The 27,977-nt window shown below is 45.3% G+C and overlaps 2 protein-coding genes across 2 annotated transcripts; one reads left to right on the forward strand and one right to left on the reverse strand.

Annotated features, from left to right (window-relative positions):
* Nucleotides 1-1,156: 1,156 nt before the first annotated feature.
* Nucleotides 1,157-16,870, forward strand: LOC115409497 (SNF-related serine/threonine-protein kinase-like). Its single transcript, XM_030120706.1, has 8 exons — nucleotides 1,157-1,385; nucleotides 3,872-4,259; nucleotides 4,600-4,818; nucleotides 5,392-5,638; nucleotides 11,726-11,867; nucleotides 12,726-12,938; nucleotides 13,258-13,392; nucleotides 14,068-16,870. Exons 2-8 carry the CDS (start codon nucleotides 4,137-4,139, stop codon nucleotides 15,356-15,358), a joined length of 2,370 nt encoding a protein of 789 aa, XP_029976566.1. The 5' UTR covers nucleotides 1,157-1,385; nucleotides 3,872-4,136; the 3' UTR covers nucleotides 15,359-16,870.
* Nucleotides 16,871-23,524: 6,654 nt separating this feature from the next.
* Nucleotides 23,525-27,574, reverse strand: LOC115380880 (1-acylglycerol-3-phosphate O-acyltransferase ABHD5-like). The gene is made up of 7 exons (XM_030082162.1): nucleotides 27,482-27,574; nucleotides 26,769-26,851; nucleotides 26,273-26,657; nucleotides 25,823-25,974; nucleotides 25,629-25,740; nucleotides 25,376-25,556; nucleotides 23,525-24,576 (listed from the first exon to the last, which is right to left on the reverse strand). Exons 1-7 carry the CDS (start codon nucleotides 27,523-27,525, stop codon nucleotides 24,457-24,459), a joined length of 1,077 nt encoding a protein of 358 aa, XP_029938022.1. The 5' UTR covers nucleotides 27,526-27,574; the 3' UTR covers nucleotides 23,525-24,456.
* Nucleotides 27,575-27,977: the final 403 nt, after the last annotated feature.

The raw sequence follows: 27,977 nt of genomic DNA on the forward strand, positions 1-27,977 counted from the left end.
GTGCTGCCAGTTTTCGATCATCAGCGCTAAGATTACTGAGATGGATGGGTGGGTGTTACCTTACAGCGCAGCAGTGACTAAATCAATCCACTAGATGGTGCTCTTGACTAGCTGGTGCTTACATTCTTTGTTTCTGTTTATTTAAAAAAAATGTGGGAATTTGGCCTTTTCTGAGTCACGTGGGTGAATCTACACAGATTGAAACTGGTGTCTCTTGGATTACCACACTGCACAATTCCTTTGGAACACATGGCCATCAAAAGGGTCTTTTTATAGAAGTCCTGGCTGAGATCAGCCTCCATGGTGGGAGAGCCTGTCAGCAGCCAAACAGCTTCCAGATCCCACCTCACACGGCAGCATGTAAATATTACATAACGACACATCTGAACGTTGCTTGGCTGACTAAGACCAGAGGACATGGATATATAGCTAATGCCAACACAGGAGGGGGTCTGTTGTTCCAAAGGTCTTGGAAAAAAAAGACACATAAAAAAAACACACATCAAGAGTTTAGTGTCACCTTCACGGTCGTGCGTCGTTCACTGTCATTTTTTCTTTAAAGAGATCAGAATGATTAGTGAATACCGGTAAACAGATATCACATGAAATGTGTTCATTGTTATCATCGGGGGGCTGATAAACACGCGCGTCCCTCTGACGTCAAACATGAATGGCAGCGATGCGCAGTGCGCGCGGATCTGTCTTTCACCGACAACCACAACCGGAAACTGTGATCAGGATCCCTACAAAATAAACTCTTTACTAACGCATGTGTCATCATAATCCATAAAACAAAGACATCCGTCTCTATTATTGATATTATTTTTATTGAAATACGTCTTGTGCACTGAAAAATCTTTATTGAGAAAATATTTCTTTTTAAATCCTTGAGTTGAATCATCTTCTAACTTTTGAATGTCATATACAATTAAAAAAATATACGACATTCAAAAATAGAATAAAGTTGGGATATTTTTTTTAAATTGTGGTCTCAAATAATTCAAAAATACAAATAATCAGAAGGCTTAAGTTTTCTATAAAAAAAAAAAAAAAAAAGAAGAAGAAGCATCAAGCGTAGAAATGGCTGTACTTTGAAGGCCGCGCGCCCCGCAGCTTCCGGTCACCCACGTGGGCTTGACGCAGCAAAGAGCTCGAGAGCGAGAAGGAGAGCGAGGGCTTGAGTTGACAGAGTGACAGATTAACGTGGAGGACTCAGCGGGATAATCAGCGGCCAGTCGGCACCGAGTCACTCGTGGACCTGGTCTTTGAAAACACGCAGATTTGGAGGAACCACGCACTCACGCACGCACACACGCGCGCAAGGCAGCCGGGCACGCTCCCGCAGCCTTTAATGGGAGAGACGGGACGCCTCGGATTCCTCTGAGGTAGGTCGGACTGGAGGTGCATGCGGGCTGTGGTGGTGCGGGCCCCGGCGGGGTGAAGGTCTGTGCGCATCTTTCAGCATGCTGCACGGCTCCCATCAGTGTGCTGCTCCTGTCCGCACTGTCAGGCTGTTATTGTGGATGCAGTCAGCTGGGGGGGTGTGTGTGTCTGTGTGTTGGAGGTGAGGGGAAGAGGGGTCCCATCTGGGCACAGATAGGGGGAACATCATCAAACATCATGACAAATATCCAGTGAATTATACTGTAATCAAACATATGTAATATCAGAGTGTGCATGCATTTTGCTCTCCTGCAGTGCAATAATAGGTTGATGCAATTCCATTGTAAAGTGTATATTTACATCTGGAGGGTCCAGATGAGAACCACCAAATAGTTCTAACAATATCCTAGAGATTTTAAACCAAATATATACAGACAGTTCTGATTCATAATAGACTTTTTTGTGTAAATGTAGGAATAATGAAGATGATACCTTCTGTTAACCTAATGAATTTTCTAGTTGTTTAGATACTTTGATACACTTTTCCATATAAAAGATCTGTACATAAAACAGAAATAAAGTATTTTTGATGGGTCTTGACATTGTTAGATGTGTGTCTGCACACATCATACCTAATGGATCTGCTATTCAGTGACTTAAGATGTTGATTATTATTCTTAAACTGATTTCACTTTTTGATTTCATATTTGAGAAAGAAATGTAATTATGGTGAATTAGGGCTTGTCTTGAGTCTGACAGGTCAAGAGACTGGGACAGCTATTATAACATACATGTACCTTGTTAATCAATACACCAGCAGCTCCTCAGAGTTACACAACCAGCCCCCAGACATGCAGGCCTGGTGCATATTTGTTGACTAGTCAAGAACTGGAGGGCTGACTGACTGTGTAGTCATCAAAAAACAAACTGCTGCACTTTTTTCAACTTGAATTTTTACCCGTCACCACCTTGAGAGAGATGGAGTGAGTGTGCAGGCTCTTTTTAGCTGAATAAGAAGGCTGGATTTAGACTCGCAGATCAGCCATGCACACATGAGTTAATGTTATTACCCTGGTCTGGCGGAGGCCAGCACTGCAGCTCATCACCACGCTCCAGCACACGTTTTACCTCCATTAACCTGCCTTGCCATCAGACCGGTGTCACAGAGTGGCGTGTTTGTGTGCGTGCCTTTGTGTGAATTTGTGAGCAGCTCGCGTGTGTGGGTCTTTTCCTTGAAATATCTTCTCCTCGGTCTCGTTGAACTTTTGCATTTGTTTGTCAGGGAGAGGGAAGCAAACATCATCTTCCTATTTTTGGTGAAATGACTCATCTTTTCTCACATGTATAGAGCTCCAAATGAAGATCGCTTGAAACCCCAGAGGAGCTGTTGAGGCTTTCATAGTTGGCAACTGAGAAATTGCAGACCACTTGTAGAATAGAAAAGGCTTTTAGATTTTCATCTTACTGTATCAAATTCCAACCAGAGGTGTGTTTCCTGGCAACAGATGTTTGTTTTTTGCGTTGTCTTTGTAAATCCAGGTGAGTGGGACACACCTAGACAACGATCACCTCCCAGGAATGTACTTTCTGAGTACACAGTGTTTTCTGCCTTTGTCGCGCCTATGGCATGCAGGTAGATTCCTAGAAGTGGAACGGTATGCCGTTGCCATAGCCCAGGTTTCGTAATCAGGGCTGTGAAGCAACGCACTTTATGACGGCAGTAGCTTTTGTTAAACAGAGCAAAAGGTCAGCTGTGAGGACAGTGAGCTCGTGGACGAACATGTTGTCATCCTTGATGAGGACAAAAGTAAGAGCAAACTCATGGGAATTCAAATGGTTTGTTAAATCAGTCAAAGCTAAAAAAAAAATGTGGTTAAGAAAGAGTTGCATTCCTGATTTAGTAGGCTGAATGCATCATAAACCCTATCTAGGACAGGATAGTCATAATATCTTCAGATATGCGTCACTGGCGATCAAATTCCAAGTTATTATATATTAACAATAATCTCAAAATGTCACTGGGAAGCAGATGTAGGCACAGTGTTGATAGGCTGCAGAGATCTTGTAAGTAGCCCTCAACGCATGATTTGAAACTCCAATTATCTGAGAAGTTTGTAACAATTATCCATTTGTTGTATTTGAAGGTTCACTCTTTAACTTAGAGTATTGTGTCATCAGCATATATGTTGATTGGCATTCAGTTCAATAGCTTTCTATATGTATGTCGCGCTTGTAGTTCCTAATAATATGTTGTGTTTGCTGCTGTCTGCTTTTTGAAACTGTGACTACTCTGTGGCCACTTCAACTGATTTCCTCATGCTTGTGCCAAAAATTTACGTTAATGTGGAGAAGCTGGAAAGCTGACATCGTTTCATCGGACAGGTTGATGATTCGGCATTTCGTTGTACTACTTCAAAATTGGAGACCCACTTTATTGCTGAGATTTATTAGAATGTTCTGATTAAATGTTGACCGTTCTCACCCTCAGATTACCACAAGATGGGACTGAACTGAGCGGAGCAGGGGCAGCAAAGCAGGACAACAATCTGCGAATATTTGCTTTGAATCATAACGAGGATCTTACCATTAGTTCTTTATCGCTACCTCAATAAGATCCACAGCTACTCTAAAGTAGTTTAACCACTGACAGCTCGAGTCGAACTTCAGCCAAATCAGTCGGAGATGGATAACTGACAAGTGAAGACCAGCAAGCCACAGAAGGCACTTCCTCCCTCCTGCTCCCTCCAGCAGTCATGGCGGGGCTGAAACGACACCATGATGGCAAGATTGCTGGAATGTACGACCTGGACAAGACGCTAGGCCGTGGACACTTTGCTGTGGTCAAGTTGGCCCGTCATGTCTTCACAGGGGAAAAGGTATGCTCACACGTGCTAATCCATGCTAAAGGGAGTGCCTCAATGCCCAGGACTGGGTGTCATTTCAACATACCGATGCTTTCACCATGGCGCTAAAAAAGACATACTGTACAAGAGAAGGGTGACTGTAAACAGATATGAGTTGTATGGATGCAGTTTGACCTGGTTTTATTGGGCATCACATGAAAAGGATCACCTGGTCTCAAGTTTTTATCTTGTTTTCAATTTATAATCAGCAAATCAGCTTTACCTTTCTCACATGTTAGCTCCTGTCTCTGGCTGCTTCAAGACATGATTCGTCAGGAGTTGAACCGTTGTTTTCCTGTTGTAACATTTCCAGGTCGCCGTGAAGGTGATCGATAAGACCAAACTTGACCCGGTTGCGCGGGGTCACCTTTTCCAAGAGGTACGATGTATGAAGATGGTGCAGCACCCCAACGTGGTCCGCCTCTACGAGGTCATCGACACCGCCACCAAGCTCTACCTCATCCTGGAGTTAGGCGACGGAGGAGACATGTACGACTGCATAATGAAACACGATGGAGGCCTGAGCGAAGAGGTCAGTTGGCGGTTAGGCTGCACAATCCTTGCTCTAATCATTCAACCAGCAGATAAATGTGTGCATTATCTGAACTGCCTCTCCTCTTTGGAGTGACTGTTTTTTTCGTCCCGACCTTGTACTTGCCTCCAGATAAAGTGAGAGAAAGGAGACTGATAGAAGTTTAGAATGAGTTTTTTTCCCCCTGAGACTGCAAGAAACATTGTAGAATTTGGATGGATTTTTGTCTTTTGTTTATTTCTGGTGAAGATGAGGAAGATGTGTGGAAATGCAGTGAAGGACAAGTCAGAGGTAGTTCGAAGCTCGACGTTACTCATGCGTATTCCTTGAAGTTGATAAATGCCAGATTCTAAGATACAACTATATGGCATTAAGAGTTGGAATGTTAGAAGTTAGGAATGATAAAAGGATGGCAGACAATAGATTTTAGGTAACATGCGTGTTCGCTCTTCCTTGACAAATTTGGTTATCCTCATGGTTCGTGACGCTTAAGAGAGTCATCAAAGCTTTGAATTGTGCTTTTGAATACACCACTCTTCGTTGTAAACATCTCTTTCTTTTTCTCCGTACAAGGTGGCCAAATGCTACTTCGCCCAGATTGTCCACGCCATCTCCTACTGTCACCGGCTGCATGTGGTGCACAGGGACCTGAAGCCCGAAAACGTGGTGTTCTTCGAGAAGCAGGGCGTAGTCAAGCTCACCGACTTTGGCTTCAGCAACCGGTTTCAGCCTGGGAAAACGCTCAACACCTCGTGTGGCTCGCTGGCCTACTCGGCTCCCGAGATCCTGCTGGGGGACGAGTACGATGCTCCTGCAGTGGGTGAGTCTTGAAGAAATGATGGAGGTTGAGTTATGCGTTTCTGAGACGTTAATGGGAATGTTTTATCTTTATCGACTCAGTCCGTAGTCCATTGTCTTTTCAGAAACAGTACACGCCGTCTTCTTCTGTTCATCGGCCTGGTTAACTGGTGCTGTCGCTCTGTCTTATGGGGTCCTAGTTTGATAACTGTGCTAAGGGATCTGTGGCACTTTGGATGGAGGACAGCGTGGCTCACTTACAACATTATCAGGTAGCTGATAGAAAAAGAGCCACTGTTCAAAGTTCAAATCCTCCTCGCCCACCAAGTTGCTTTTAAATTGAATAATCTGAGGCGCTGCAACCACGCACCTGCACTTTTTCCTTTTGTTGCGGTTGCAGCCTCTCTGTGTAATGTAATATCTGATTGGAGTGCACACGCTCCCGGAGATGCCTCACCAACATGGATGTGGTCTCAATGCCTGCAGAGAATCAGCGTGAATATCAGATAAAGCTGTAATGGGGAACACAAAAAAAAAAAAACGAAATCAAACACGACGGGGTGGACTGAAGGAAAAATGTTGAAGCAAAAAGAGCAGACAGATGCAAGAAGAGTGTGAAAAGGCATCAGCAGTCCTTCTGTCTACCCAGAGGCCACTGCGTCAAAGGGAGAAAATACAGGAGCAAGAGACGAGCATGCTCTGTTTTTCTGACTGAGTGGATTTGCAGTGGCTATTTTCCTCAGTCTGCCTCTCTCTCTCTCTCTCTCTCTCTCTCTCTCTCTCTCTCTCTCTCTCTCTCTCTCTCTCTCTCTCTCTCTCTCTCTCTCTCTCTCTCTCTCTCTCTCTCTCTCTCTCTCTCTCTCTCTCGTTCTGCTCTCCTCAAAGCAGAGTAATAACAGTCTTATCTGACCGCTAGCGCACTGTTATACAATGGCGCGAGGTGTCTGTGTTCCTGCTCTCTGGAGTGACCGTAATGCATGTGCACCATTGTTCAGTCACCTGAGATGACGGTATTCTGATTCTGGGGATTATCCACCCAGACTGGGATGTGTTATCACGTGTTGGTATCAGATGTGGAACAGGTTGAGCGGGAGGGTGGCTCTGGGCCGGGGAAGGTAGCCCGTCCCGGGATCACGTCGCTGCCAGGCCGCCCGCTGACAGTCTGCAGGGTGCTGAGGTTTGATGGCCCAGTGCCAGGTGGCGGCCGGCCCAGTTCGTTGCAGAGATAAAGAGCCTGTCCTCGCCCTGCTCTCCCTCGATCAGGCACATTTGTTCTTTTGAGGAAGAGCTGAAAATAATTTGAGATTAAACGTGACTCAGTACCACAGATTGTGAAGCAGTGGCCGGTACGCAGGAGCCCCACCCTGCAAATGACTAAATAGGGAAAGAAGAAGAACACATTTATTCATGAATGGTGTCATCGAGTTTTCCGTGACATGGATCTAAACTTGTCGAACCTCGACCAGAAATACTTTATTGATCACCAAAGGGAAATTACTTATGTTTTTATGTGTTTTCCTTTTTGTTGTTGTTGTTGCCCAATTAGGACTTTACCTAGTTTTACATCACAACAGGTTGATTATTCTGGGGTTCACTATAACATGTACACTAATGTGCACAACAGCTCAGAGAAAATATTCATGTAAATATATTTGAACGATATACAATTTATGAGAGGGTAAATCTTGAAATGAATCACACAAGTGAAATATATTTGTTTTCATGAGTTATCATTGATTTCAGTTATAAGGTTTCTATCAAAATTTAATCCTGGTTAGGAACTGACCTGGTGAAACATGAGATTTAGGCTTGGCTGTTCACGTTGCTGTCAAAGTGTTTAATGTTGACATATCGAGTGTTTGAATAGATCCGATCCACTCTCTGTACCATGTTATCCAACTCAAAGCTGGAGCAGATCTCAGCTGATAAGGCAGAACGTCTCCACCACACTTTTCTGCTGACGACTAGTGGTGATGACGTGTTGCGCTGATATAGCTGCGACTGCTGATCCGTTAGTCTGATAGCAACTTGTCTCATGTTTTTTTGCTATGTATGTGCGCAGGTTGGCTTTTTTTGGTCTCTCACTTCTAATCACGACTCCCTTCGGAACCGTGATTTGAATTGATGTATCTTTTTTTACCACCCCCCCTCCCCCCCTCCCCTAATTTCTGTCTGAGTTTCTTTAACTCTGTTTCCTTTTCAAGACGGACCGCCGTAATTGGCTGCCTGGGCATCTTAAAAACCCATGCAATTTCGTTGCACTTGTAACTTCGGTAACTTGTTGCGATGACAATAAAGACAATTCTGATTCTGATTCTGAATATTCAAACCCTCCACTCACACTTCTGGATTATTCGCATTCACCCATGAACCCTTGGAGGAACCCTAAAACCTCGCCCACACAATCCCAGGGAGAACATGCAAACTCCACATAGAAAGCTCCAGATTCAGGCCAGGGCATTTGGAAAATAAATTTATTTCACTACAGTGACTTAAAGAAAGTCACAGATTATCCTTCGTCATTGCACAGAGTGACGGACTGATGACTACTTTTCTTTTCTTTTCAGTGTGGGCACGCTTCATTTTTTTTTTTCTGCCTTTGGTAAATGGAAAGTTAAATATAGATTTTTAGCTTCCTCTTCGAGAAGCACAAGCACTTAGGAAAAGAAATAATAACTTACCTAATAGCAGTTACAGGGAACATGTCTTGGGCGCATGCATAATTCAAAGCTTATCTGTGCGTAATGAACATGCAGACAGAGGAAGATGTTTGAGATAAAGCTGTTGCATAATGATGAGTGAGACAGGGTGCCGGGCCTTTCTTCGGGGTGTGGACACGAGGATCTGGTTATTGGTTATCTGAATGAAGTGTTAAAATGCAGCGCCGGGCAGCAGGGAGAGGGGATGTTTACACTCTCGGGCTGTCACCGCTAAGTGGCCGGCGTCGTTAGAGCGGCTGACGCTGATGTGCAGCGACGTGACCGGCGTTATCAGGAGACGTGTCAGCCATCTGGTTTATAAATAAAGTTATGGAGGAAGGAAGTTCGGCGGACCGCTGACGCAAGCGACGATAGAGCAGGGTCACGGTTGCTAGGAGACGTTGGCGATGGGGGTAATATGGCGGCGGGGACTGCTGCAGCAGCAGCAGCATTTGCTCCCTCCGTCAGCAGCGTGAAGCAGTCCTCCGCAGCCTCGGAGAAATAAATACTCACCGCCCACAGTGGACCGCCGCCGCCACATTCACTTGACCAGATTGAAATCTGGCAAAACTGGAGCGACGTCAAGAAACCTGGAGACCGAACAGCGAGACTGACCTGCGGACGAGGGCCATAAACACCTCATGTCAACCACAAGATGTGGGTGTGTAACGTAAATCATGGAACCTTAAGTTAAGCAATAATCACAAATCTCAATACATGGTTTGGAAATTGACTTATGAAACTGACCCAAGCTACAGCAGCATTATTTTTGTTATTTGGAGTCGTAATTAGTGCATCTGCTTTTCTGTGGTGGGGGGAAAAACCCAGAAACACATTGAACTTGCTGTAGACCCCCCGGTCCAACAAGCCTCATTATTTGTTAAACTGACAAGAAGACAGAGGTGGTTTTGTTCAATCAAGTGCTAAAGACCAGCAGCAGAAACCACACAGCGGTTCTTTGAAGTCCTGCAAGTCAATGTTTCCGCTTTAGCAGAAAAAATATGCCTAAGAACTGCACGACACATTTCAAATTAATAGTTATCATTATATTGAAAAAGACTAACTAAATATAAATGAAACTGTTTGATTGTTCATGATTCATTCTACTTGAATCTTGATTTAATTTATTCATATTTAATCACATACATTATACTTACCAAAGAATACATTTACATACTTATTATGTTGATGTACTCCTTCATTACAGTGACAGGACTATTTTAGTGCGTACAGCTCAAGGTAGTTTATACATCAGTACAATATGATTGAGTTACTGGAGTGTGTCAGTGTGGACTTTACAAGCTCAAGCTACAAGCACAGTGTTATGTAATGTAGCAGTGCTACAGCATGAAAATAATCATTTACAGGTTAGAAGTTAAGGCGAGGTCTTAGGCAATACACGATTAGTTTCAATAATCTGATGAATTTCAGGATAAGATGTAATATGTGTGCCGGCTTTAATTACAAGGCACTTCTTATAATGAGGGGTCAAGATATTTGCTCTGCCTTTCTCGCCCACATTAGATAAAGAGATAGAAGGTGTGGATGAATGGGATCTCATTGTCAGTAGTGTAGAGCTCTTAAAGAACTCACAGAGCCGCATTGCCGGCTTCCGCCACACAATATATCTGACTTTTGAACCCCATCAGCAATGCAGATATAATCTCTGGTAAGCTTTTCCATTCAGACTCGAAGGGTGTTGCACTGAATCATAATTTATAAATGTAACTTATCAGGAAGAAAATCTAGCGATGAACTTAATCGGTGAAGTATATACATATTCTTGACACAGTCTCTATAACGGAATTGTTTATTCTTTCATGTCCAATCCAGTAGTAGTGTAGGTTATTTTTGTGCCGCTTTAGCAACTTTCTGTTGTCGTACAGTGACACCTAGTGGCCACGGGTGACATGTACCGATATATTGTACAGATATATTTTGATATATGAAAAAAAATCTGAAAACAACATTCGATTGAAAGTCCAGAAATTGGAGGTTGGATGTGAGAACCACTGTCACAGTCAGCTGGTGGGCACACGTGGCTCTGTTTGTACTTTATTGATTCCATTGTTGATGTTTTCTCTCTATTTGAAGTGTCCAAGTTAATCCTCTCGTCGAGGGCTGATAAACATAAGGCCCGTGAGCCAAAAACCAGCTGCAACAGACTCCAGTGCAGCTCACTAAACCGAGCAAAGATTTAAAAAAAAAAAAAAAAAAACTTTTTTTTTTTTTTTTTTACAAATTTCATAGTAGAAGTGGTTCAACTCAGAACAGAGCTGAGATATAGACGACGCTGCCATGAAAAGTGGTCACCTCGCTGTTATCAAACTAGCCTTAAAGCTATACGGTCAGGCTGAGTTTGGATCTATAGGAGGATTTTCTTTAACATTTCATTGTGTTTAGCACCACAACTTAATTAAAATGGTCTTTAAGTTGAGATTGCTGTCACTTTTGAGACTAAGTATCTATATTGATATTTTCATCATGTATACTCACAAGAAAGAAAATCTTTAAAGTTTGAATTTAAAGTTTGCGATGGCACTATTCTCCCAGTCCGCCCCACTGATGTGTGGCTCCTGAACTAAAAAGAGTTTGACACCCCTGTCGAGTCTTTCTCGTGCACCTCGCGTGTGTGCAGAGGTGTGAATGTGACCTATCATGTAAAAGCACACTGGGGGCTGCCAGAGCATTGAAAATGTGCATATTTAGTGGTAGAATATCATATCTGACTGGTCATGTTGGTTGTTAGTAGAGATCAGAGGCGGTAGCACCGGGTTCGAGGACTACAACTCGCTTGCTTTGTTCTCTCCTCTAAGTTTCGCTGTCTTTTCAGAGCAGAAGCAGCAGCCGGTGCGCTGGCTGACATTTCTCTGAAAGCAGGTCAAAATACTGACTCAGACGCTGATTGCGGCCCTTTACGTGACTGTCTGTCTACCGGAGCTCGGGGCGCCGCGGCAGAATGTGTGTCAGTGGACCATCCGGCTGACCACGGCGGCAGCGAAAAGCCCCCCCGGCTCTTTTTCAAAAGGCTAATCGGACCAAGAGAACTGTTCCATAAAATTAGCATTTGTGCGAAGCTTGGAGGGATGAGCACGTTAACCCACTTCTCCCACGCCTGCGTCGACCCGAGCCGAGCCTCGTCCCCCCGGTCGGACAGATGTGTCCTAAGCCTGCGCGCGTTTATGCGACCGGCTCTGATCGAATGTGATTCACGCTTGATTGGAACTGAGGGAGACGGCTCTTGTGTGTGTGATTTTTTTTTTTTTTCTCTCTCTCTTTCTTTCTTAAATCTAGGTCACCAAGCACAGAGGACACACGTGCCTCACTTTGTTAAACCCTCCATTTCTGAGTCCATCTTCCGCCCCACAATGCCGCGCTCATATCTCTGTGACTTCCCTGTGTTTCCGCAGATATCTGGAGTCTCGGGGTGATCCTCTTCATGCTGGTCTGCGGCCAGCCCCCCTTCCAGGAGGCCAACGACAGCGAGACGCTCACCATGATCATGGACTGCAAATACACCGTGCCGGCGCACATCTCCCATGCGTGCAGAGAGTGAGTCAGGCCCGCGCACACGCGGCCACGCGGACGGCCTCAGCGCCGTGCAGGTGCTGCATATTTCATGTCTGTAGATGTGTGAAGAGAGGAGAGCGGCCTCTCTCCTCCCGCTGCCTCGCTCGTCCCGCTTCCTCTCGCTGCGGCAGTCAGCTGCTCCGCCAGAGATGCAGCGCCGCGTTAAGTGTATCTAATGCACCCTTTAAAATTGGCCCTGCTATTTTTAAAACATGGCGAGGGTTTAATGATGCAGCTGAGCGCGGTCTGAGGGGCTGCGGCTTTAAGGAGCACATTGTTTTTACGTTGTTTCTGCTTCATCAGGATACGTTGACTTTCACGCAGCTCTTCAAATATTGACACGTATTCTGGCGGGTTTGGTTATTTACTTGAAACCGGCATATCCACAGCCCGTGTGGCCTCGATGAAACGACTGGCTCCTGTTTGCTGAATCAGACCGCACGAATTGTTTGTCCGATTATCTTATGGAGGCTCCTGACACTCAGAAAATAAATCAAATCGGATTGTTTTTGTTGAAAACTAGACTTCCTAATGCATTTCTTGCTGTTGCCCTCCACCCTGGAGCTCTCTGATTTAAATGGACGTTTGCATTGTGTTGTATTCACATATTGATCGCAACTTTAGTTCATGCAGGGTCGATCATGCTACAGTATCTGCATAGTGGCTCACTGCTAACAGCAGTTTTCCTTCTATAGTTCATAAACATGAAGTTTTAAGTATTTAGATTAACTTTCTTTTGTCAGAAAAATCATTGTTCATTTCTTTAAGAACTGCAGATTTCCTCAGTTTCTTCTGATTTTCCTGACTGAATTCGATAACCTCCGCTGTGGTTTCCTCCAGCCTCATCGGCCATATGCTGCAAAGGGACCCCAAAAAGCGAGCGACCCTTGAGCAGATCGAGGGCCACGAGTGGCTCCAGGGCGTCGACCCCTCGCCCGCGACCAAGCTGTCCACCCCTCTCGTGTCCCATCGCAGCCTGTCCGAGGAGGAGCACGGCTCCATCATCCAGCGCATGGTGCTGGGAGGCATCGCAGACAGGGACACAATAACCGAGTACGTCCCTCCTCCCTCCCTCTCTCTCTCTGTCTCTCTCTCTATTTCATGCACTCATGAATAAATGCAATTCGATCCCATGTAATCTCCAAAAATTTGTCACACTCCGCCGGTCCCACTGAAGCCTAAATGAGAGTCGTCAACAGTTTAATTGCCATTAACAACCAGCTGGCAATCAGTCCTAAGCTGCTGCCATGTCAAATTAAATCTCCACTCCCGTCACTTCCTCTTGATTCACGGTTCGTGGCTGCGAGCTGACACGTGTGCCGCACATCAAAACGGACTCCTCTCCTGTCTTTCTCCCCCCTCCCCGTGTCAGGGCGCTGGAGTCCAACCAGTACAACCACATCACGGCGACGTACTTCCTCCTGGCGGAGAGGATGCTGAGGGAGAGGCAGGAGAAGGAGCAGCACAGCCAGACACGGTCGCCGAGCCCGAGCAAGGCCCAGTTCAGGTATACACACACACACACACACACACACACACACACACACACACACACACACACACACACGTGACTCTGTTTTTGTAAGGCTTTCTCACTTTAACTGCATAAAACTGCATGTCCATGTATTTCTGTCCCACAGAAATGTTTTGGGACCCGACAAAAAGAGCCACACACACACACACACACACACACACACACACACACACACACACACACACACACACAGAGTCATCTTTAGACAGGCTGCTGCCTCTGCAGTGTTGGCGTTCTGTCACTCCGCTGTGAAGAAGGACTCGCTTGACAGAAGATGGACAGACAGGGTCTTTCTGTTTTTTTCCAGCAGGGAATGAAGGACAGACTGAGAATAGAAGAGAGGCTGCAGATCAGCAACACTGTCACTGATGTAGAACCCAAAATATCCCAAAATGAAGCACAGAACATTTCTTCTTGAGATGGAAGAAACACGTAGAAGCTCTGGCAGTGTGTCTGAACAGGCTGATTTACACAAAATATGCAAAGTTTTTTGTTGATATAAAGAGGAAGAGAATTTTATTCAAAGTTGTGAGGCTTATTAAAATTGGTGTATTAAATTATTACAGTGCTTTTAGACTTTATTGAGTGACGCTTTGTGGTTGACTCACTGTTTACTTCACTGACCCACGGCTTGTTTCCACCTCTCAGGCAGTCTTGGCCCACCAGAGTGGACGTTCACCAGGACGTCAGCGACGGATTGGGGGGTCCTGCTATCTCCCACCCCGGGGGGCCCCAGTCTCCTGCACGCAGTGCCGAGAGCCTCCACAAGGGGCCCCGGCCCAAAACGGCTCTGCTGGACGTCAGCCAGCGGCAGGAGAACCTAGCCGCCGCCGCCACCGCCGCCTCGGGCCAGCAGCCTCGACAGAACCAGGAGCGGGGGCCGAGGCCCGCGCCCAAGCCTCACCCCAACCCCCTCCGGCTGTGCTCCCTGGCCGCCGTGGGCCCCTGCAAACCTCGCAGTCCCAGTCTGTTCAGCGTGGAAGAGGACGAGGAGGAGGAGGGAGTGGAGGACAAGCGTCTGCCGCCCTCGGCGCTTCCCGTGCAGGTGGTGCTCCGCTGCAAAGCCTCCTCTTCGTCCTCCGCCTCCTCTTCCGCCAGTCGCCTGACGTCCCGCATGAGCGCTCCAGTTCTCAACCAGATCCACGAGGAGGACCGAGAGGACGAGGAAGAAGAGGAGGAGGACGACGACGACGGGGAGTTGAAAAGATTCGGCGCCCCCAAACCCAGCCTGAGCCTCAATCTGAACTCCAGAATACCGTCGCCCTCGATGCTGGCCGCGTCGCCGCGATCGGCGCCGGTGGCCGCCTTCACCCCCAGCTCAGAAACCAGTGACGACGACACCGAGAGCCACTATAAACCCGACGCGGCGTCTATCGATGGACGAGACGGCGAGAGAGAAGCGGGGAAAGAGGACGGAGGGAAACGAGACGGCCCCTCCCACTGTGCGAGCCCGGGCTCGGGGTCGGTGCAGGGCAAAGGCACGGCCAAGGCTGCCAGCGGCCTGGTGGAGAGCCTCAAGCTGATGAGCCTGTGCCTGAGCTCCCAGTTCCACAGTCTGACCGGCAACGGCGGCGGCGGGGGCGGCGCCGGCGGGGTCGGAGCGGACCCCCAGGACCGTCCCATGTGGCGGATGTGCATGGGCGGCTCCACGGGCAGCCTGGACAAGGTGTCGCTCCTGGGCGGCCCGTCGCCTCGCGCTAACCTCTACCACCGGCCGCCGCTCGGGGACGCGTTGGCCGACCCCTTGCTGGATGGCGCCCGCCCGGGCACCTTGAGACTGGGCGAGCTGGACCTGGCCCGGGAGAACCACAGGAACATGAAGAACCGCGTGCTGCAGATGCCGCTGAGTGACAAGACTCTGTCGGTCAACATCCACCGGAGCCCCAAAGAGGGTCTGCTCTGCACGCCCACCCCGCACAGCTGCTGCCAGGTCATCTGAGGCGCCCGAACGCCTCCACACACTCCACACACACACACACACACACCTCCTGGACCGTTTGAGTTCACATTACTTTAGCATCGTCTCACGGTGGGTAGATCTGGGAAATGGCGCCGAATGCCGGAATCGCACATTAAGAGAGACTCGAGGCTCAATGCAACGCCAAGTATGTGAAGCACTTTCCACACAATAAACAGACTACTAAAGAGACATTTTAACCAGGGGTTGTATTTAAACAAAAACATATTTATTATTGTTATTATTTGGAGTGAAAATGCATACAAGAAGTGCTCACACACATACACACACACACACACACACATTATCACTCGATCAATTTTATCATGTTACATATCAGTTTTTGTGTTCAATTTGTTTTTAACATCACAAGTTTTTTTAAATCATTTTTTAAGACAATCATTTTACTTTTTTTTTTTTTTTTTTTTAACATTCTGACTGAAAGAGTTACATTGTGACTGCACTTTCATTCAAACGAGGCCAGATGCAGGGTGAGAAACGGACGGCAGCACTTACAGGTACGATGGTGGGGACGCACCGTTTTATAGTCTGTCACGATTTTATTTTTCTATCAGGAACATGCTCTGCAGAGGGAAAGATGCACACTCACTTGCCAAGTCGCCTGTGGTCGGACAGCGTAGTTTGTACATATGTGAATACCTTAGCAGTACTCCGTACCTGTAGTATTAACAGTAAAGTCGTATTGCAGTAGAAAACCTGAATTGTAGATCCTTAGACCCCATTATTTGTCATTCCTGCGGGACGCGCAAGGTTTCAGTTGAACCCAGAGAGGAGAGCGAATGGAAACACCTCCATGGACTCAAACAGTCACGTGCACAAATAAGCGCTAAGCACCCTTTCTGAAAATGCGCCTTAGAAGTCATGCAAATGGCAGGTTTTGGTATTAATGATCGGTTTTAGATGTTTTCTGACCGTATCTTGTTTATACGTAGTCACCGGTTCAGATCAAGAGAGCGGAGCGCTTACTTCTGCACGTTTCTGTCCATCTGTTCATCAATGGCAGCTCTTTAAAGTCATGATACAACGAGATTCGAACTCTGGGTGCGACTCAAACCGTGTGCGTCCCGCAGAGCTCCGGGATCACAGTAGCCACTGTTGTAGCGTATTCCTGAAGAAGAAGAAGAAGAAGAACAAGGCGCAGCGGGGGGGAGGGGGGTTTATCACATCATGACGCACCCCTTCAAGTGTCGGTCTGTGTACCTGGACGTGTGACCCACCCCTAGTGGAATATATAACTTGACAGTGCATGTGTTTTTTGCTGTAGCGAACCTTATTCCTAGTCCACCGAGGTCGAGCCACCTGTCGTATCCACCGAAGTAACAGATCCGAACGGTCACTTTACTGTAACCTCACAGCAATACCAGCGACTGCAAAATGTACAACGATAATGGATGTGCCATAAAAACCTGTCTTGAGCATATTGTACTGTATGTATATGATAGAGCTCTATTAAAATAAAACGGTGTGAATGAATCACTGCGGTTTGTACGGATTTGTGAAACTCTTTGCACCATATTGACTAAATTAAAAAACCCATTTGCTTTCAGAGGGTATCAAGGCCATATGCAAGCTTTGATTTTAATGTATTACCAATTGTTTTGTGACTTTTGCCCCCTGAGCTGTCAGACTTTAAGCGAGTATTATTTAACCTTTATGTTTCGGCACAGATGTTCCAGTGTCTCTTATTAATTGCTGCTACATGAACATGAACAGACAAGAAAATAATAGCTTTTCAAATCGTCCTCAGAGAGATTTTACCCAGAATACACTTGGAGATGGTGCTTGCAAGATGTCGTCCTGTTTAATGTTTTGTAGATTATTGTGCTCAGATGCAGTCTGCAATGGCTCGCTTGACAACACCAGTCTGCATTTATTAAGCGTTCATCTAATGGATACAGACCGTTGAGGTGTTCAGTGGCCTCAAACCAACGCCGACTGCCTCCGACTGTGCTTCCCTTACATTAGTGCTTCCTCCTGACGTCCACTTTGGTGATGGTGTGTGAGCGTCGGGAGCAGGGTCGGCTGACCTCGTTGGAAGTGGGTCAAAAACCCGGCAGAAACGACGCTGACTTATCAAAACGAGGGCGTCTGTGTCGGTCGGTGGAAAGGCGGAAACACGTCAGCAGATAAGGTCGGTGTAACCGAAACTCATCATATGTGTCCGGTTAATATTTAAGCGGTTGCATGTGTTGTTTGCAGGGAATGCAGTCTGCACTCATTTTTACACATGCAAGCTGTAATAATAAGGATCATTTCATTCATAAAGCACATTTTTAAAAAAAACAAAAAACAAGCTTAACCAAGATGATGAGGCAGGAGCCCAACTTTGTTGTCTGTAAACATAAACTAGTGGGGATTATCTCCACGGAAGACGTGGGCCAGACTGCATGAACTACAAATTCAGTCTATTTTCCTGAATGGTCTGGCGGCCGCACCCCGCCTCTCGCTCGCAGACGCTGCGGGGGAAGTCGTAATCCCTGCGACATCTGGGCTACTGTTCCACATCAGCCCCGCGGGAGCAGGAGGGGCGTTCAGATCAGAGCAGGATGAGCTCCGGGCCCGACACGTGCACCCTGGTGACCCACAGGCTGTACGTGCACGGCACATGCACATGCTGACGTCTGCCGCCACAGCCGAGGAAGTCTGACAGAACACATGCACAGGCGGCAGGTGACAGATTTGTCGTGGTGCGGTTGGAAGACGGAGGATAGTGTGTCAGAGCGAAGGCGTCAGGTATGTAAAGAGACACGAGCTGGAAATAGATCCGCTGACCCTCTTTCTGCACACAATGCATCAGCTCATGCAGGCATGATATACTGTATACAGTGTGTGTTGGCTCCGTTTTTTTATGCACGTGTTAGATGTTAGTCAACTTAAAGTACACCTTGTAACATGTATATATGTAGACAAAGCAACATGTCATCTCGAAGACAGCTTTGTAATGTGCGGCTGGTTTATTAACCAAACTCAGCCGGTTGAGTTTAACCTGCCCGTGTCTGGATTTTTGCAATACCTATTCACACCACAAGACGGTACCTTGAGTCACTCGGAGAAGCAGCAGGAGACATTTGAGCCATATGGCCTGTCATGCACATGCAGTGTCTCATAATAGTATATCTATGTACGATGACTAGATGGCACTGTGTGGCAAAGATATTGTTAAATTTCTTGATTTTCACTGTTATTTTATCATTTTTTTGTCCTTGGAGCCTCTTGAATTCCAACTTTTCCAGTTGCCGGATGCTTGAATCCACCGTAGCTCCGGCGGCACAGCGTGTGAGCACGCTGTTTGGGATTGGTGTCCCATCATGTTGTCCGCATTCCACGGCGTTCATGAACAAACCTGCACGATTTGTACTCTGTCAAATTCAGGGAAGACCACAGGCTACAAAAACGCAGGTCTACTTCGAGTACACAAATCTCTTTTTATGTTGCAGTCTGAAGAGTCTGGTGGTCGGAGACAGCATAAAAAAAGTAGTCCGTTTGGTTGGACTATAAAGCTTTGTGACAGGAAAGTGGTTGAAAAGTTTTATTTGTAGAGATAAGGACATTTTATGAAACTATTCTCCACTCTGATTGGGAACTTTATGTCTGAACACTACTTCCATTTGCCTAACTGTGTCATTTATTAACGTTCTGAATCTATAAGTTTGAAGAAAATTCAAAATGAATAGGCAAAGTTTTGAAAAGAATTGAATAAGAACAAAGAGCCATTAGTGAATGTTTGTGAAAAAAAAACACATTTTCCTTTATAAATCTGTCAAAATGGAAATAAATTGGTTCAAAAACAGCCAGGGTTCGCTGGATGTTTGTCTCTGTGAGTTTTCTGCTGCAGACTGAAGGATGTTTCTGTCAGCAGGACATTTAATCTGACTGTCAGAGCAGTTCAGTGAGGAGGCTGAACTCCTGCACCACGCTGTCACTGGAGCCACACACACACACACACACACACACACACACACACACACACACACACACACACACACACACACACACACACACACACACACACACACACACACACACACACACACACACACACACACACGCAAACAGAGAGCTGAGCTCTGAGTACACAAACAGTGTTTGGCCATCTGATGGGAGCTTTTTAGTCTGACATTGAGAAGTATGTGTTGTACTATTTGTGGTGTGTGTGTGTGTGTGTGTGTGTGTGTGTGTGTCTGTGTGTGTGTGTTTATCCAAGAACATCACGTTTTCACATTGCACAATGTGAAATCAAGGACTGAACGGAGAGGAAAAACACCAATGGAGGAAAATTCCATTAAAGTCAATTAAAGACAAACCTGATCAGCTGTGACAGTCTGGGAAGAAGCAAGCCCGGTTATTACAGACGACAGAAGGCTGTGACACAACAAATAAACCCCTGACAGCCTGTTTTCTGAAGAAACTGAATAGTATCTGAATGAAATCACAGAATAATTAAGAGGTATTAGCAGTCTGTTGTTTGGTGTTTAACATCACGGCTGAAACAGATGTGAAAATGAATATCGAATCTATCTAATAAATCATTCCAAACCAATAATATCAAAATTATGTTGAACTAATAACTAAGCTGAGACCAGCATCCTTTATGTGTTCAGTAACTCATATATAAAAGTTTCAAATATGTCCAACCTGCATCATCAAAAGGACGTTTCAGTAGTAATATGCATTTATCTTTTCTTCACACAATGACTAAATATCATGATGAAAACACTTTTTTCTTGTTAATGTGCTGATTCACTAAGATTCACTCATTTTATCTCAGCTACAATGCTTCTTAATAGTATAAATAAATGCAAATTTGTAAAACCTTCTCTGAACTGAGACATTTCACACCAAGCAAGTTTATTGAGTCCATGAACATAGTATTTAAATTATAAATGCATTCATCACTTTTTTAGATAAAATAGGAACATTTTTACAACTTCTGCTTCAACTTCTAATCATCAAAGCAAAGTGGCAAACCACAACAGAAATCATGTGATCAAAACATGGAGCAATGTTCAATATTCTTACTATGAGAACAGCGTCATAATAGATTGTTTACAATTGATACAATAAAAAGTTGATCTCTTGTAGTTTTCTGCATCAAATTATGAAGTAGGTCTGCTTTTGTTCCTTTTTTGCCATTTAAAGAGTTGATTTCTTTTAATTTTATTATGTATGAATGATCTAAAATATAAATTTTATGATTGCTGATGACATAGTTTAGTATTGAAAAACTGTATGAAATCAGAATTATTAGCTTCAGTACACAATAGGAGGTGGGGGTCATATTTTTTATAATGATAACAGTGCAACAGGCTTTATTAGGAAAACACTTAATGAAGTGAACCAACACTCGGTACACCAGTATGGAAATCCTGCTTCCAGGAAGTGGCTCAGAGGCCAGATTTAGTTCCGCGGGATCAATAGCTTCATCGACGCAGAACAAATTACCAGCTTTCACAGAGATTTTATGAATCGCGTAGCACCTCACTTCAGCAGCGAGTGCGAGGCCCGCTTTATGTAAAACCCTCAGTGCCTCTTAAGATCCTTTTCACTGCCTGTGGCAGATGAAGAGAAGTCATCACATCCACAGCCTTTCCTGTCTGTAGAAAATCACCCGCCATCTGGCAACATCGCGCCCGGCTTCAGTTAGTCTTTCCTGATGTGCACAGATTTGAAAGGCTGTGATCATTAGCCTCTCTCTCGCTGCAGAGAGACTGCTGCAGCCTTCGGCTCCTCGGTTCAACTTTCTAGATACGTACGCGCAAAGAGAGTTGCTGTTTTGATTGAACACTCGCTGCACAGGACTTCACAGACTATTTGTCTTTATTTCTTGTTAAAATGCCAGTCTGGGCCGCTTCCTTCAGTGGGTAAAAATAAATCTCGGCACTGTAAATATCATTCGTCACTCTCAGATAAACTATTATTGCTGGGATCAGACGGGAGGGGAGTGGAACTGCCTGTGGATGATGCATGCATTTAATTACACAGGTTGATTGTTACAGGAAAAAAAATGAACTTTGTTGTCTCCTATTTTGCACTGAGATGATGGATGACTACAGCGCCGTGAGTGATTGAAAGAGGCCTTTTATTTTTCCCGTGGCAGCTGGAATTGTTTAGATTAGCTGCTCTCTAGACACAGTAACAACTTCTCTGTGAGGAGTTTGCATGTTCTCCCTGGTTAGTAAACGTAAATTTTTTTGGTCAAAAGTTGCTACAAAACATCAAGAAGGGCCTAAATTTCATAGTTCTATTGAAGTATGTTTCACACTCAAATGCAAGATGCTGTTAAAGATGATAGGTGGCACAGATCCCAATGGGAAACTAACTTCTAGAGCAAACTGACTCCCATTATAAACCTTTATTCCTTTTGAGTCCGCACTGCAATTTGACAACTTTTTATGATCTTAATAGTAACTTACCTCTCACAGCCCCCCAGTAGGCATTGATCACAGGTAGGGAAGATGGAGAAAGCCCAAATCTGAATCCATTTATATTGAATTAACCATGATGAAGGAAAAACAATAATTTCACATCTATTCTGATTGTATTGTTTCTGTTCACATTACGGTTCAGGCCAAGAGCAAACCCAGTAGTAACAGATCTGTTTAGCCTTTCTGACATTAATAAATCACTCATTAATCATTGGTGAAACTTTTAGAGAGCAAGAACATTGTTTTTTAAAGTTTTGACACACTCGTTTCACAAGAAATCCATGATTTATAGGAACATAATGGCTGATTATCAAATTTCACCACCACAAAAGTATGTGTTGTTGCACAAATATTAAAAGTTTTTGTATTTTACTTTAGGAAATGTTTCTGTTTGGGGACTTTTCACTGCTGTGGGTCAGAATAATAGAGATGTAGTTCATATAATCAAGGATAACTCTAAGATTTGAGCTCCTGCAGGTGGTTGTGCTGATTAAAGCTGCGTGTCACTGTGTGCACACACATTTCATATGCTGATATTTTTCTGTCTTTTTTTTTGTTTTGTTTTGTCATTTAGTCATTTTGTGCCTGTGTGGCTGACCGGACGAGACCAACGTGACGAACACACCCGGAGGCTCACTGAGCGGATGTTGAGGAGCACGAGCGCATCAGGCGTGCACACAGTCGACCCTGCGAGCTGCCGTCGAACGCTCCTTTGACAAACGTCTTCAAGAAAACAAACAGCCCATAATTACCCCCGCCACATCACTTCCTCTGGAGAGGACTCGGTCTCCGTGGATACACTGTTGCCAGGAGACAGTTTAGGGTGGCGGGGTTGATGTGCCAGGAGCGGCGGAGACAGGCAGGGGCAACGGCGGGGGGGGACTCATATAGATAAGTTCACATCAACCTGTTTGATCATCTGCAACTTCAGAGCAACACATGATGATTTCTGCCGAATTCCAGCAAAAACAGTCACAGTAGGTATCAGACCACCAGGTATCAGACACTGTCATTTTCATTCGATTTACAGTTTTGATCGACCTCAGAGTCTACAAACTTATTTGAAATTATGTGTATTTTTTTAATATGTAAATATTAAAACTTTTTTTTTTGCAAAGAAAGAGTCGACAACAAGGATCACAAAGTGCCAACAAAAAGAAAAAAGGAACATTTACACTGAAATAATAAGAGTCCATTACATTGCATTAAATTTTTGAATCACACAACAACAACTGAGAAACAGGGAATGTTCAGGATCCGAGTTGTCAAGCTGTGTGCATTTTCAACATGGGCTAGTTGTAATTCACTGTCGAGTCTAGGCTGGGTTTTCCTTTATGTGCAGGGTTTGACATTCCCCCTGTGCGTGCTTTGGTTTTCTTCTAATATAGTCCCAAAACATGCATTTAGGGCTAATTGATAACTCCAAATTTTTCCTGTTGAACACACCAGTGAAAAAGTCAGCTGAAAGAAATAGAAGGGAGCTTATCGTGCAATGCCATCATGAACTGTAACTCTGTCTTTATGTGTATCTCATTGCCTGCAAGAATGATCCACGCAAGAAACAGAAGGTCAGTGTTTGAAACATTACAAGACTGTAACAATGGCCCCAATAACATTTTGAACTTCGCTCTCAGATACATGTATCTTTATTGACTTTGATGTTATAATTTCCAAGAAGATTAAGCTTTTCTGTGGCCTCCTCCAGTGAAATTCACTTTTTCTTAGTGAAAAAAAAATCCAAAAGAAAAGGACACGTGCACTTCAAACATTTGTTTTCCCATTACATTTTTTTTTTTTTTTTTTTTGCAGACTAAGACATTCACTAAATTAACATATTCTCCTGAGCTGTTTGACTCGTGGTGATGCCTCTTCGAAAAAAGAAAAAGGCCTATTTTTAGTCCGGCACACATCTCTGACCCTATTCTGTCACTGCGGTTGTGACTTAGCACTGAGCGGAGTCGTACTGCTCTGAGAGCATCACTGTCCAGGTCTCTTGAGTCGGTCACTCCACTCAATATGCATGTGCAGGGGCAGTTTGTATGGGAGTCACTGCTCTACCACACAGAGAGGAGAGGAGAGGAGAGGCAGCAGGCTGTCGCTGTGCTGCCATCTGTTGGCCGCGTGCGGCCGCAGAGTTCCTGGAGAAGCGAAGGAGTTTCCTGAAAAAGGACCGAAGCCCTTTGCCCTATTTACTTCTCCCTCATATCGCTCACAGATTTCGAGAGGGGTCAGAAAGGGAGCACCCTGTACAGTTTTCTGTAACCTGTATCCAAAACCACACATTCCCCTGGAGGAGGGTTGTTCAATAGTTTCTAAGAAGCTAATCTGAAACCCTCCTATTCTTAACAGGCAGGAGGCAGGGGGGTGGGGGGGATTAAAAATACTGCATAGACCGCATTACAGATTTATTTACAAAATGTATTTACATGAATACTGAGACCCATGGCACCAGCTAATAAGACCCCCAAGCCTAGGGGAGAGTCAGACCTTGGAAGCCTGTCAGTGATGGGTCTCTCTTAAGAGTAAAGTGCATGATAAAGAGGCTTACAGTTAAACTGCTGTGGTTGTGTAATGGCTTCGGATTGGTTCATCCTCGTGCTCTTCGGTCGGTTTTCACTGAGCGAGAGAGACCTCTCACTGCTTCACTCCCTTGTCTTTCCCATCCGTCTCCGCGCCGTCCAGAATCTGAAGGACCGTCTGGTTGAAGTCTTCCGGCTGGTCGGCGAACACGTAATGACCGGCTCCCCTGATCACCTGACAAGTTCAAACAAAGCAGAAGCAGTCAGAAACAGATCGATGGCAGAGGGACGTCTCGAAAAGGCCACTTGTGTGCGTAGGGTAGCAGCTTCCAGCCAGCAATCGAATCCCTTTATCTAGATCTGAGAGCTTTGGTAGATATCGTAATAAACACTGTGTGAACCAAACAGTGCATAAAGCTGTGGATCAGTAGAGAGGCTCCTCCCTCAATACCAGCTAATCTCCATGCGTAAACAACACTGAACCCCAACATCATCCTTCATGTGTGAGACGATGCGTGAACACGAAGGTCAGTGACAATTTACACTGATTAAAGACTAATGAAGGGCGCGAATTCGATATAGAAGTGAATCTATTCGATCCAATCCCATGTCCAGCCCCCTTGTGACACGACTGCTTCCTCCTCAACTCGACTCGCATAAACCTCAGTTACATTTTAGCATAGCAATGTTTGAATTTTCTGACAGCTCCAAATCCGTCCAGCGTTTCATCTTCTATTCACTTTATGCAGTTCAGGGTCACGGTGCACTGGAGCCGATCCCGGCTGACTCTGGTCTGGACAGGTCCGTCACACGGGAAAACACAAGAGAGACACACACACACTCACATCCACACCGATGCAGAATTCCCTTCACATGCATGTGGGTTTTGAGCTTGTGAGTCCAAATATCTTCATGGTTTCAATGCAAATCAATGAGAAAACATTATTAAAGAAGAAGTATCTCTAACAAAACCCCCCCCAGATCTTATAAGAGGTACATTATTTAAGTTAATATCCACCATAAAATAAACCTACTTTGATTTCCACATCTGGTCTGATTTTCTTGAACGCGTATCCGGAGTCGCTGTCAATGCTGGAGCGCGATCCGTAGATGAAGGAGATGGGAATGTCCGCTCTGACCAGGCCGATCCTCTCCAGCATGGGCCTCTGAGCCCAGCCGTAGGGAATGGTCATGTTCCTGAAGGCCGTCTCGCCGCTGGAACAGACAGAAGCAAGCTGAGGGATAACCGACTGTGTTTGATAGCGTCGGCCTGAAAGGACGCGTTACCTTGGCGTCTGGGCGTTCAGGTGGTAGATGTAGTCGGACACAGTGTTGTCGTCAAACACAGACGAATACTTCTGCTTGAAGTCTGACCGGATGGTCTGGACCAGCATTGGACCTGAAATGATGAGAAATACAGATAAGATCGGAGAAAATTCTCTCCATTTTCAACACAGGAGAAGAAACTCTGCCTGTCTGACCCAAAGGTCCGGCCAGCCTGAGTCCTGCCAAAGGGTTGAAGGGACTCATGACGGCGCCCATTAATCTGATCCACACTGGGATGGAGGCGTGATTTTTGTTTTCGGGTCGAGCTGGAAATCCCCACGGCTCCACCAGCAGCAGCCGCTCCACCCTGTTGACAGATAAAAGGACACAATAAAATGCAGATATTTAAAGACGGACCAGTGCCTCAGCTATAAATGACTGTAAAAACTGCTTAATTTAACAAATATCTTTCTGAAACACATGCATATTATTGATTTATTTTTAAACCTAAATTGTGCAAAATGTGCCTAGGAGACTTATTTTAATTTGTCAGCTTTAAATCCCATCATGCAAACCCAATTTTCCCTGCATTGCTCCCTACATTCATGACTGTAGTACTGCCCAGAAAGTGGGAAACCACTTCAAAGAGCGTCACACAAACCCACCTGTGTGGGTGTCTGAGCGTGTACGCTGCAGCCAGGTATCCTCCGAGGTTGTGTCCCAGCAGCACCATTGCCTCCAGCCCCACCTTCTCCCTCCACTCCTCCAGGGCCGCCACGAACTGCTCCTCGGCCCCCTCGGCGCTGGTGCTGAAGTGGGGGCGGCTGCTCCGGCCGAAGCCCAGCAGGTCGAGGGCGTAGACCGTACGGCCGCCGGAGAGGCGGTCCAGGTTCTGGGCCCAGAGGCCGACCCCTCCTCCGAAGCCGTGCAGCAGAACCAGAGGGGTCCTGGCCCGGGCCGGGGGCTGCGGCTGGCTGGAAAAGGCGAGGGTCCACAGGTAGTTGCTGCTGGATATCCGGACGTGCTGCCTGGAGAAAGGACTCTTCACAGCTGCAGGAGGAAATCATCTCCATCACTTCAGATTGATGACAGACATCAGACTTTCTTTTCTTTTCTTTCTTTTTTTCCAGCCCCAGACATTCTCTCAATAAATACACTTACTCTTCAGCATTTTCTCCTCCGCCTCTTTCAGCTGAGAAGGGGATGTCGGGCACCAGGAGGGAAGCCAACTCAGTATCCAGGAGCTGAGATTTCAGACAGGCGGCAGATAGGCAGGACACATAAAGCACATGCAAACACAGGCGGGCTGTAAAGTGAACTTTGAACACATGACATTGGCTTTTATCAGTGCTGCTTGCAAGCAATTTTCCTTCTGGACAAAAACTTCACATGCGAGTTGTAAATCGAAACACTTTGCCTCTTCTGTGTACTTTGAGACTTTTATGTCCAATATCAGGATTAAGATTGATCCGATTTGAGCCGACTTGTTTTCAAACACACATTTCAGGTTTAAACTGTCTTGATTACAACAGTTTTAATTCCAGTGAAAGACAGGCTTTAAAAAGTCACAGCAAACTCAAAGTAGGTGGAGATTAGATTTTGTTGTTTTCTATGAATGAGGAACAGCAGGGATTCCCCGGAAAACAAACACACGCCGATAGACCTGCACTCTATGAATTTTGAACAGAGAAAGTTATTTTTGTGATAGAAACGTGTTTTAATACTACTCCTGAACAGTCATAACTTGTAGAAACATTGTAGACTGATTTCCACACAAACATACGCCACAAACGAAAGTAAACTTTGATGAAAGTACATGAAATCAAACGGCATATACATGAATGCACACGAAAGAAGACGTAAGTAGAGCTGACCTCTGCTCCTGGATGGGTTGTATCTCCTCAGCCATCCGTCTCATGTCAGACTGACTTGTTCCTAAAGACGCGACTTTGTAAAGTACAGTCACAACACACTGTGATACGTTCAGGGACATACTGGAAACATACTGGAAACATACCGAAGGCACGCCATGAAACAAAACGCAACCGTGTGAAAAATATCTTAGCCAGAATACATAACAAAAACGAATACCTCACAAGGTAAATGAATTTACTGCACTTTGTAGGACGGGCGTTTCATTTGGTTCAGTTTTTTTTTCTAAATTCCGGATTTTCCTGGGTGTTCTTGAACGCATCAGCACATCATGAACCTTCCGGTAAAGGTGGTGTGCTACAACTCCGCTACAGTCATTTCATTTATTTATTTATATTTAATTTATTTTTTTTTTTAAAAAAGCTCTGCTCCAAACGGGATATGCACCGAAGTAAGAAGAATTACTCTTAGCTGCTCACCGCCGATATCTTCGTCACA

The sequence above is a fragment of the Salarias fasciatus genome, chromosome 22 (assembly GCF_902148845.1).
Source record: "Salarias fasciatus chromosome 22, fSalaFa1.1, whole genome shotgun sequence".
NCBI lineage: Eukaryota > Metazoa > Chordata > Actinopteri > Blenniiformes > Blenniidae > Salarias > Salarias fasciatus.